The 11,549-nt window shown below is 58.2% G+C and overlaps 1 protein-coding gene across 1 annotated transcript; it reads left to right on the top strand.

The window, feature by feature from the left end:
* The first annotated feature begins 227 nt into the window (after positions 1–227).
* On the top strand, positions 228–4,340 carry SIX3 (SIX homeobox 3). Its single transcript, XM_036873729.1, has 2 exons — positions 228–1,038; positions 2,892–4,340. The coding sequence occupies exons 1-2, from the start codon at positions 236–238 to the stop codon at positions 3,082–3,084; spliced, it is 996 nt and encodes a 331-aa protein (XP_036729624.1). The 5' UTR covers positions 228–235; the 3' UTR covers positions 3,085–4,340.
* Positions 4,341–11,549: the final 7,209 nt, after the last annotated feature.

The raw sequence follows: 11,549 nt of genomic DNA, 5'->3' as shown, positions 1-11,549 counted from the left end.
CCTTCCTCCCTCTCTATGTGGCTGCGCGGGTGTGTGTGTGTGTGGATGTGTGTGGGGTGTGGGTGTCCCTTACGCCCTTCCTCCTCCCCCTCCTCCTCCTCCTGCTCCCCCCTCCTTTCCTTCTCCTCCTCCCCCCTCTCCTCTCCCTCCTCCTGGTCCTCATCGCCCCTCTCCTCCTCTTCCTCCCCTCTCTCTTCCTCTCCCTGAATTTTCTCCTCTCCTCTCAGGTCAGTCCATGGTATTCCGCTCCCCCCTAGACCTCTATTCCTCCCACTTCTTGTTGCCAAACTTCGCCGATTCTCACCACCGCTCCCTACTTCTGGCGAGTAGCGGCGCCGGGAACGGTGCGGGAGGCGGCGGCGCGGGAGGCGGCGGCGGCGGGAACTGTGCGGGAGGCGGCGGTGCTGGCGGAGCAGGCGGCGGCGGCAGCGGCGGCGGCTCCAGGGCCCCCCCGGAAGAGTTGTCCATGTTCCAGCTGCCCACCCTCAACTTCTCGCCGGAGCAGGTGGCCAGCGTCTGCGAGACGCTGGAGGAGACGGGCGACATCGAGCGGCTGGGCCGCTTCCTCTGGTCGCTGCCCGTGGCCCCCGGGGCGTGCGAGGCCATCAACAAGCACGAGTCGATCCTGCGCGCGCGCGCCGTGGTCGCCTTCCACACGGGCAACTTCCGCGACCTCTACCACATCCTGGAGAACCACAAGTTCACCAAGGAGTCTCACGGCAAGCTGCAGGCCATGTGGCTCGAGGCGCACTACCAGGAGGCCGAGAAGCTGCGCGGCCGCCCGCTCGGCCCGGTGGACAAGTACCGCGTGCGCAAGAAGTTCCCGCTGCCGCGCACCATCTGGGACGGCGAGCAGAAGACGCATTGCTTCAAGGAGCGGACTCGGAGCCTGCTGCGGGAGTGGTACCTGCAGGACCCCTACCCCAACCCCAGCAAGAAACGCGAACTGGCGCAGGCCACCGGCCTCACTCCCACACAAGTAGGAAACTGGTTTAAGAACCGGAGGCAGCGCGACCGGGCCGCGGCGGCCAAGAACAGGTCAGTGGCGGGGCCCGCGGCCTGGCTACACTCTCCGGGGCCGGGGAGGGGGAGAGCGGTTGAAAAGAGGGTGAGCGGACAGGAGGCGGGAGGCCAGCGGCTGCCAAGCAAGCGAGAAGCCGAGACCTCCTGGTCAGTTGGAGAAAGTTTCCGCTTGCCCAGGAGCGTGGAAGAGGAGCGGGCGTGGGTGTATTGATTGCTTTGCCCTAAAGGGTCTCTCGTCAGGGTGGAGAGAGTGTGTGTGAGGTCCTGAGTGCCCATAACCCCTGGGTCGTGTCCCTGGGAGCCTTAGCCCTGCGCTGCACCCGCGTCAGCCTCCTCAGCCTGGGATCCAGCTCCGGGCTTCTCTGGAGCCTACAGACAGGGAAGGAAGGAAAGCGCTCCTTGCCACCTGGTTCTTATTTCCACGCATTGCAAAAACCCAGGGAGGAATCCACGAACGTCTGGGAGAGGAAACTGAACCTGGGTCTCTGGCATAAAGAGGAAAGGCCGGTGGCCACCGTGCAGCAGGCCTGTACCCAAAGCCTTGCAAGTTGCCTGACCAGGAGCAGGAGAGCCAGGCTGGGAGTGGAGAGGCTGTGTGTGTGTGTGTGTCTCGGTGCTAGCCCTCCTGCCGAAGCCAAGGAGCATCTCCTCAGTCCACTAAATTGGGAAATAGGAGCAGAAGCTGCCTTGCTGCCCGGCAAGTTGGCCACAAACTCACAAAGTTGCACTGGGTTTGACCTGTCAGCAGAGCTGGGCCTGGGGGAAGTAGGGAGAAAAATAAGAAGAGGGGGAAACAGGAAAGGAGTGGAGAGGAAGAGGGGAAAGGAGGAAGTTGGGTGAAAGCCCTGATGGAAGGCCTGTGTCCCAGCCCTGCCAGCGTAGGCACTGGGCCTGATGCACTGCAGGGAACAGGGCTGCAGTTGCCGACAGCTGCCTGGGCTGGGGACTGGGTGTGAGCTCCTGGAGGGAGTGAGTGTGTTCCGTTTTAGGTGTCCCAGGCCTAAGCCTTTGGCCCTCTCACCCTTGCCTTTGCAGCCAACTTTTCGCCCGATGGGGGCAGCGCCCAGGGCCAGGGGAAGGCCTCCTCGTGGGGAGAACTCAGAGACACTAGGTTTATGTAGCAGCTGCCTGGCCCGGGGAACGGGCAGCCGGAGACGGCTCTGCACTCCCCTCCTGCCTTCTCTGTCTCCCGCTTTCTCTCTCCCTCCTCTCCCCCAGTTTTTTGCTCCCAGCTTCCTTATTTTCTCTTCCCCTGATCCTGCGCTCTGCTCAAGGATCCAGAGAGCAAAGCCAGCCGGTCCTACCAGGAAGAGGCGGCGGGCGAACAACCCGCAGCTCTTGATTTGGGGGAGCTGAGGCAGGAGGCAGTGAGGGGACCCGTCCACTCCAGAGGCAGCCGGCTGAGTCGGAAGAGTCCCAGGGGCTGGGGAAGAAGAAACACCCAGCCTCTCCCCGACTTCTGCCCCTTCGGGGCTCGGCGTCCTTCGCAGTGTGCGCCCGGGCCTCCCCTCCTCTGGCGGCCGACCTCGGGTTCTACCTCTCCCCCCGAGGCCCGCCCCGATTTGGGAAGCCTTGGGAGGCTCCAGAGAACGCCGGGGAGGGGAAGACGGGAGCCCAGACCGCGCTGGGGAGGCTGCAGCGCTCAGGGAGCCGACAGATGCCCGGAGGAGGGGTATACTGGCAGAGAGCGAAGTCGGGGGCGACGGCGAAGGGCGCGGGGTTCGGGAGGTGGAGGGGCACGGGCGGCTGAGGAGCACCGGCGGCGGCATGCCCTGCTTCCCGGCGGCGCGGGCTCAGGGAGGCGGCTTGGCGGAGCCGGGTGTTGGGGCTGCCGTATCAGGGCGGGCGCCGCTCTCTGTCTCCCGCAGGCTCCAGCACCAGGCCATCGGACCGAGCGGCATGCGCTCTCTGGCCGAGCCCGGATGTCCCACGCACGGCTCGGCAGAGTCGCCGTCAACGGCGGCCAGTCCCACCACCAGCGTGTCCAGCCTGACGGAGCGCGCGGACACCGGCACCTCCATCCTCTCGGTAACCTCCAGCGACTCGGAATGTGATGTATGATACCCAAGGCCGCCCTCCTCCCCCTCCTCCCCTCCTCCTTCCCCTCCTCCTCCTCGACCTCCTCCTCTTCCTCCTCTTCCTCCTCCATCCCCAGAACAAACCGAAATCAGGATACACAATCATACACACACCCAAGTACACACACACTTCCACTCCAGCCAAAAATATATAAAAACCAAGAAAAATAACAAATTAAACGCAAACCATCAGCAATTCCCAACCACCATCTACCACCACGGCCACCCCAAAGGACCGCGACGCCAACAGACAGTCACAAACGCTGATGCTGCGGGCAGAAAACGTAAAAGAGGTGACAATTGTATACTTTCTAGGACAAGCACGGCTTCTCCTTTTGGTTCCCACGGACCCGGCACCCCACCTGCATGACGATTTATTTGTATCTGGGAAAATACTCTCTCTAGTTTAAAACGATTTAAAAAGAGTCGACTATACAAAAACCGACCGCCACCACGACGACAAGACGACAAAAGCAAAACAGACAAAAAGAAAAAAAAAAAAAAACAAACCCTCCATCTCCGTTCGGAATTTGTTTAAAAAAAAGAGAACTCCTCGAGAGGGAAATAGCAAATGTTTCTCGCCTTTTGTTGCGCTCTTTTTTCCTCTCTCGCTCTCTTTCTTTCTCTGTTTTTAAGTCCAAGTATTGGTCAAACAAGATGCAATCTTCTGTTTTTTGTTCAGCAGACAATCATTTTCTTGTTAAGCACCTTTTTCTCTCCACTCTGTCACTGCCTGTGTGGGTACTGGTTATAAATGTGGAAAAAGAATAGTTATGACTGTAACAGATTTTTATTTTTATTTCAAAATTTTATATGAATTATGTATATCTTAATGATCGGTCATTTTCCCAGTTTGTAATATATGTGTAGAAATTGCCTGTATATGATATTGCTTTTTCTCCTCTCCCTTTCTCTTTCTTTCTCTCCCACCCTCTTCTCCCTTCCCGCTCACCTGTCTCTTTCCTTTTTGGGGTTGCCCTCCCACTCGATGTTCCTGGCGTCGACTTGGCAGTCAAGGTGTGGCGTGGCGAGCTGGGTTAGGAAGAGGGACCCCGTCGCTAGCGAAAGCGGAGAGTGAGACCGTAGTATTCTTATGCAAAAGCTGTTTCAAGTATTTCTTAGCTGCTTTGGAGATATCTCTCACTCCCCGTAGGGCGCTTTTACTGTTATCTTAACTGCGTGTTTATCTATATGTAAAAACTTTCTAAAGCAAATACAGTATTCTCCATTTTCTTATCACTCCCGGAGACTGGTGTTTTTATCCGCCCCTGTGCCTGCAGCCCCGGCGTGCAGCAGCCCGGCCTTCGCTTCCACTCCAGCTATGTCGCCGGAGCTGGAGCAGAGTTTTAAGACTGTGTCTGAGCTTTTTTCTGGAGAAGGGGAGTGGAGGTGGAAAGACGGGAACAGGCCCTTCGGAAAAGAACTAAAGCCAAATCCCGAGCGAAAAGGCAGAGAGGGTGCAGGGAGAGGGGATTACGGTCGGTTTCTTCAGCGCGAGATGCCAGGCCTAGATCCCCAGGAATTGCAGCCTTGCCGAGGCCCTGGTGGGTCTTTGGGAGCATGTTGGCGTCTTTTGGTTGTTACTGCCTTCTTTTTTTTTTTTTTTTAAGGGGAAATACACAAGTTCGCCAAACGCAAGCATAAATCTACACCGGAGGTGACAGGTTTTCTCTTCTTCTGGAGGTGGCGTGGAGGTCGGGGGACAACTGTAGGCCCGATGAGGAGGGTGTAGAGAGAGTGAGGAGGTAGTTTGAGTTTAGGGCCTAGAATCAGGATAACCTCCCTCCTCACCACCCACATGTGCGTCTGTGTGACTGTATGACTTGCCTTATGGCTCGCTGTCTCCTTGAAATTTCTTTTCGTCTTTTGGGATCAACTGGAGTCTCTCGAGCATTTCAGAGTTGGGTTATACTTTAAAATGACCCCCCCTCCCAAATCACTGCCTTTTGCCAACCAGGTTCCCGCTGGCCCCTGGCCTCCCCGCCCCGCGCGGGGGGTGGGGTGAGGACCCACAGTTCCCTGTGTTGGGGTGGCTGGCGGCGCCTCCGCCGCTCTGGGCCAGGCCAGCCTGTGCCCGAGGAGGAGCCGAAGAGGTAATTTCAGAAAACTTGCTTTCACTTGAAAGTCCAGTTTCCAAAGCGAGTAGGATTAAGGAGAAACGTGCCTGGAATTTCGCGCCCGTTTCCAAACTAATTTTGATTTCCGATTTCCTTTTGTCCCCAGCCCTGCAGCACCATTGGGTTTACGTAGGCCGGGCTGGGCAGAAAGGCGGCCAGGCCGGGAGGTGCCCTGGGCGCAAGTGGGGCCTTGTGCGCCCAGGGCGTGTGCTTGCGTGGAGAAAGTTCCCGCGTGTGTACTTACTTAGAATCAGGGCGTCCAGACCACCTCGAGAGCTTCCAAGTTCTCTGGCCTGGCACGCAGTGTGTAAATCTCTGCGTGTGTTCACTGCCTGGGGAAACGTTCCTCATGGAGCCACATTTCAGGCAATAGTGACCCAGGTAGTAGGAATTTGGGGAAAGGGCTGCCTGGGTTCTACTCAGCCTGGGCCTCTGTTCTGGTGCACAGAATGATGTCTGGGGTGAGGGGCTCGTCCCCTACCCTCATTTTCAAATGGCCTGTCACATACTTGACCCAGACCTTGGGCCTGGAAACCCAAGGCGTGGCTGCCTCAGACAGTGTGGAGTGTCTGGAAGGACCCTACCCAACAGACCGCCCAGAATTGATGGGTGGAAAGAAAGGCATGGTGCTGCTAGAGGGTGACCCCTGGAAGGGCCTCGACTGGTGACACTAGGGAGCAGATGCCTTTTTGTCTGGGGACAGGGGACAAACCAGTGTTATTAAAATGCTTCCTTCTCTCAACATACCCAGCAGAGAAAGCGTTTGGGGCAACCAGTGCCCATTCCTCCTTTTCCACTTCAGCCTTGGGGGCCTAGCCCCGTTGGGTGTCACCAGCCTGCTGTCTTGCTATCTCTTGTCTGCCACTCTCATCTCCTACATTTCTACTAGGTCTGTACAAATACCAGTATTCCACTCTGCACTTTCTGACCTTACCTACGGATTCCCTGCAGGAGAGGCGTGAGTGCTGGTTGTGAGTGGTGTGGATGTGTGCAATTCTGAAAGCTGGCTTACACCATGCAATCAAGGTCTACATATAAAGGGGGTGTATGTGTTGTGATGTTTGATATAAAAGTGTGTACGTTGAATCAGTGTGTGCCCAGTGTGTGTTTTCATGTCTATCGCCTATAGGGTGGGTATCTGTGGGAGGCCTGGGCAGTTTATATGTCCCTAGTTCTGCAAGGAGTGGCTTAAGTACACCTACAGGATACTGCGTGTGCAGGAGTTTCCACGCAGTGGACATGTGTCTTGTGAGTCTTGAATCTGGTGCGGACATGTGTGGGTTCCCTTGTTCTAGTCAGTCCATAGATATGACTGCCAGGCGGCTGCCCACCCCTAACCCTCCTTCCTCTCCTTTTAAGGAATGGAGAGTCACAGTGGGTCTTCTTTGACCCAGAGGGCAGAGGGGAGTTGGGCTCTTTGGCTTCCCCAGTCCACCCGTTACCCTGACACACTGCGGATGTTACATTGGATTTGGCCCCTGCCCCTTTAAACATCAGAGCGAGGGGAAAGAGGCCCCTTTCTGGCCAGATCTCTCCTTTAATCGGCTGCCTGCCCATTCTCTTTCTGGGTCCCTCAAAGCCACGGCCAAGGCAGTCAATGTCCCAGGGGCCGCCAGGGTAGAGCTCGAGGGCAAGCCCTGGCTGAAGCCCTGCTGGGGAAAAGCCATCACAGCCGCTAAACGTAGCCCCCATGGCCTGGGAGTGTTGCGGATTCTGCCTTGGCAAGGGGAGCGGGTGTGCCCATGAGTGCTCTCGAGTGGGCCTCAGCAGGCTGGATAAGCAGGCCTCAACGTTCATCCGCCCCCTCTGTCCGGGCCAGCCCGTGGGCCAGCTTCTCTCCAGATGTGCCAGAGCCACGGCACACGCCGCCCTGGGCGCATCCCTGCTTGTGCGCCGCGCACTTCCTTCTGGTGCCCCAGCCAGCGCACTCTGGCTCGGAACCTTCCCTGTGTGCATAGGCCTCTGGGTACCTGTATCTGGGTTGCCTACTCTAGGGTGTAAGGGGCTTGAAGAATAACAGCCAATCTGGGAATATTTTCTTCGTTCCTGCCTCCCTCAAAGAAAAACAATAGTGATCTGGGATTTGCACCAGAAACCTGACCGGCAGAATGGGATGCGAAACCCGGGAAAATCTGTATCAAAGGCATTGACCCCTAGAAGCCGCCTGCCCGAGGGAATATAGGTCATTCTACCCCTTTTCCGGCCTGCTCACCTCTCCCTCCTCGGCCCCGCCCCCAGCTCTGCCCACCAGGCCCCTCTTCTGGCCCTCTTCGAGTCCTGCAGAATCGACTGCCCAGCGCCAGTGCAGTTGATTATCCCCGGCGAGACATACAGCTGATTAAAATGAAATGACCTGGAAGCTGCTACGGCGCGGGGTGGGGATGCTGATCAGTAGTGGGGTTGGAGGCACAGCAGCCTGGCCAGTCTGGGATCGGTGTTGGAGGCCGTGGACCAGCCAGGGATGGCTGGACTTTGGATGCACGGAGGGCTCCAGCGATGGCTGGGAGGGCCAGGCCCAGGCCTAGACGAACCAATGGGAGTGGAACTCGAGCCCTAGTGTGGGCTGTGGTAGTAGAGTGGCTCCCTCAGCTTCTTCTGAAAGGAGAATGGGCCAGCCTGGAATATTCTGGACCCAGCTCATCGCTCAGGTCACTGGAGCTCACAGCCTAGTCCCAGACCCGTGGCACATTGGGCGTGCTTGGCCTCTCCAAGCAGGGCATGTCTCTGTAGCTTCTCCGTCTCCCTGTCTTTCTCTGCCTCCTTCCCTGCCTGGGTCTTTGTGTGGCTGTCACCTGAGGCACCGGCTGCCACCTTGGGGACTTTCCTGGGCCCTTCCCTACGCCCTCCACCCCTAAGAGTTGGGGCTGAGATGTCCAGCCCACCGGGGATGCTCGCCCCCAAGTTCTTGGGCTCAGGCCCCTCAACTTCCCACGGCCCAGGCCCCTTCCGGCCCCAGCTGAGTTGAGCCTCCTGCCCCAGTGCGCTGGCTGGCCGGGGCGGGTGTCTGGCCCGAGGGAGGGCAGGAGAGAGCTAGGGAGGAGGGGAGCAATGCTAGCCGGGGTCCGATTTCTCCGGTCAGCTGAGCACAACTTTCCATTCGAGTGTATTCATGCAGCGGCTGATTGAGCTCGGCTGTGTCAGGCGGGGCTCCGCAGGAGCAAGCAGGCACAGCCAGGCTGACAGAGGCTACGCCACACACACACACACACACGCACACACACACACACACGCACACGCACACACACACACACGCACACACGCATACACACTCAATTATCTACACAAATATTACCATGTTATGCACACATCTCAGCCCCAAGCCATGTCATCACAAACCCAGTAGAGCCCTTTCCCTTATACATCCACCTGCCCCCAGAGCAGTTTCCCAACATCCGTAGACCTCCTTCCCAACTCAACATAGGGCCTGCCTTTCTGATTTCCTCTTTACAGATTACACATCGGTCCTCATCAGACACAAACACAAGAACCTTCATTCTCCTTCTCCCCTGCAGGCACGCTCTCCAGGGTACGCACACTCCAAACTGCACAGATGCACACACAAACATGGCCAATCTCACAATCACATCCTCCTATTGAGCTATCCAGAGCTATTCACACCGCAAAAGAAACACATCGGCGTAAAACAGCCTTAGCACCAAGAATGTTTAGAGCATAGCCTGTGATACACAGTGGGCTGGGGCTCACCAAAAGTTCACATACGAGAAAAGGAGCAGATGAGCAATAAATACAATCAGAGAACACAGCCACTACACATCCACCAAAACAAACACACGGAGGATACACAGAGGAAACCCTTAGACACACAACATACTATGCACCAACCCAAAGACATAACAGAAATGCCACCCAGAGACACTTCAACCCCCAAACCACACAGCCTGACTCCAGACACTCAGATGCCACCAATTTGCCCAACCTCACGCACTCCCAGCACACACGTGCAAACACACACACACACACACCAGGCTAGGACCCCAAAGAAGATAGGTAGAGAGCTACATAAACACCGTCAGAGAAACATGCATAATCTTGGGAGTGGTCAGGTGGACAGGGGTCTCCATTCTATAATCCAGAACAGGAAAGGAAGGGAGAATAAAGAAGTGGGAGAGAAATTATAGAAAGGGGAGACAAGCAAAAGGAGGAGGAAGAGAGAGAAAGGAGGGGGGAGTTGAGACAAAAAGTGGGGAGGGGCAGGAAGAGAAGGACCAGGGGGAAACGGGGAGCACCTACTTCTCGGGCTCAGGCAGGGGGAGGGCCAAGCCCGGTGGCAGAGAGGGGGCCTGTAAGCCCAGGAACAATTCCATCTCCAACAAAGCGCCTAGGGGAGCCCACGGACTTGTGGCCGGTTGGGCCTGGGAGGTGAACTGAGTGCTGCCAGGGTGCAAGGTGGCCTGGGGCCCCAGCCTGACCACTCCCCTGTGGTCTGGGGAGTTCCGGCAGCTTCCTCTGCTCAGGAGAGGCCCACCCAGTCAGCACCCTCCTGACTCCTCTGCGTCCTCAGCAGCGTGCCCCCTCACGCTGCACACTCTCAGAGCCCCCCACATGACTTCACTCCCACCACACACGCAGCCGCTCCCTGCACACACACAGGCACACGCGCTGCCGCCCACCCCCTTGCACAACACAGAAGCAGTCTCCACTCCCAGCAATCTCTCTCCACCTTTTACAGGGGAGCCCATGACTCTCACGGATTTATACACACACTTTTTTTTTTCCCCCGGAAAAGGGAAGGGCCTTAACCTGCCGGAGTCTAACCCTTCAGACACTGAGGACTTTATAGAATGTGGCGGCAAGAAAGGAAGGCGCACGGCAAGTCACGTACACTTGTATGTATGGCCTCAGGCGCTCACTGCCGGGCTCGGGAGGGAGCCTCTCCGCGGGGCCGGAGTCGCTCTACAGACCCCAAAAGCTCAGGTGTTCTCCTCCCCTTGGAAAAGGTGGGCTCGGGGCCGGGGATGAGTTCTTGGACCCCTGGAGGTGAAGGAAGGGGAGTGTGTGCGGCCCAGGAACCTAAACAGAAGGGCTGAGGGCCCGAGGCAAGGCCCAGCGGTGAGCGGAGCCCGGCGGTGTCGGGGGCAGGCAGCCCCCTGGGGTCTGGGAGGACGCCGCCTCGGCTCGGCGGGCGTGCGCTCCGCTGCCCTCGGGCCCGCTCCGCCTCCAGGCCTCCGCGGCGCTCTCTGGCGCTGGGCCTTTGTCCTAGCTCCTCTGGCTCGGACTCCGGCTTTCTTCTTTCAGGACGCTGGGAGGCGCTGTGACCCAAGCCCCTGCCTCGCGGGGCCAGACGCCCCGCTCCTCCTGTCCCGCCGCCTCTCCCCGCCCCGCCCCCGCCTCCCTGGGATCCCCGCGGTGCCGGGCAGCCCCGGGCGCTGGCCCGGGTGTGCCTGGACGCGGCCTGGAGCCCTTCCAGGCCGGCAGTAGCTTTAGTTGGTGGGATTTTGAGATGACTATTTACCGTCATAACTAGTTTGCGACCTTTGTTAAACAGAAATTCTTAGCAGGGCCCCTTGTTGACCGAACGCGCTGCTAATTACGGGCGCGCGCGCCCCTGGCTCCGCAGCCCCGGACCCGCGCCGCCGCCTCCTGCCTGCCCTCGCCTGGTCCCGGACGCCCTGGCGCGGCAGGGCCAGGCTGGACTAGGGGGAAAGGACGGACCGAGGTACACCTGCGGGCGTTCAGAAGCCAGGCCCCGGCCACCACGGCCTTTCTCTGAGGTGGAAGCGGCTCTGATTACACGGGAAGGAGAAACGGAAGCTCGGAGAGGGCCGCGACTTGGCCACTGTCACACAGCCAGCCTGTACCTTCAGCCCGCCACCCTGTGCATCCGGTGCCCCCCTCTGGTCTTCCTCGCCCGTGCGCTCCGGTAGTTGAGGAAATACTTTCCTAAGAGCCTTATTTGGGCGCGAAAGATTAGGAAAAATGGGAGAGAAAGGAGTGGGGGAGGGCGGGGAGCAGCGGCCCCAGGCTCTGCGGGTCTGAGGGCACCTTCTCTCACGCTCCTGAACTTGGACCTTGCAAGGAGGTAGCCCCAACCAAAAAGCTCCTCCTACAGGCCCCGGCTGGGAGAGAAGCGCCGGGCAAAAGGCTACGTGATGGCTTCCTATGAAGCCCAGTGGATGAGCAGGATTTCAGCGGGCTCCTTTCCCAGATCGGACTGGGCTCTGCTAGAACCACCAGCGCTGCCCAGTGGCGTAGGACTCCATGGTGTGTGTTTGGGTGTGAAGTGTATGTGTACATGTGAACCTTGATGAGTGTGCAGTGAGACTGTCCACATGCCCATGAGATGCAAGAGAAATATTTACCTCATGTCCTT

The sequence above is a fragment of the Balaenoptera musculus genome, chromosome 13 (assembly GCF_009873245.2).
Source record: "Balaenoptera musculus isolate JJ_BM4_2016_0621 chromosome 13, mBalMus1.pri.v3, whole genome shotgun sequence".
Lineage (NCBI taxonomy): Eukaryota > Metazoa > Chordata > Mammalia > Artiodactyla > Balaenopteridae > Balaenoptera > Balaenoptera musculus.
Note: the sequence above shows the minus strand (reverse complement) of the source record. Positions and strands in the feature narration are given on the sequence as shown.

Excerpts from the sequence above, each read along its gene's own strand:
- SIX3 (XM_036873729.1), top strand. The coding sequence starts at position 236 with ATGGTATTCCGCTCCCCCCTAGACCTCTATTCCTCCCACTTCTTGTTG. Across the intron at positions 1,039-2,891 it reads GCCGCGGCGGCCAAGAACAG|GCTCCAGCACCAGGCCATCG; the intron begins GTCAGTGGCGGG and ends TGTCTCCCGCAG.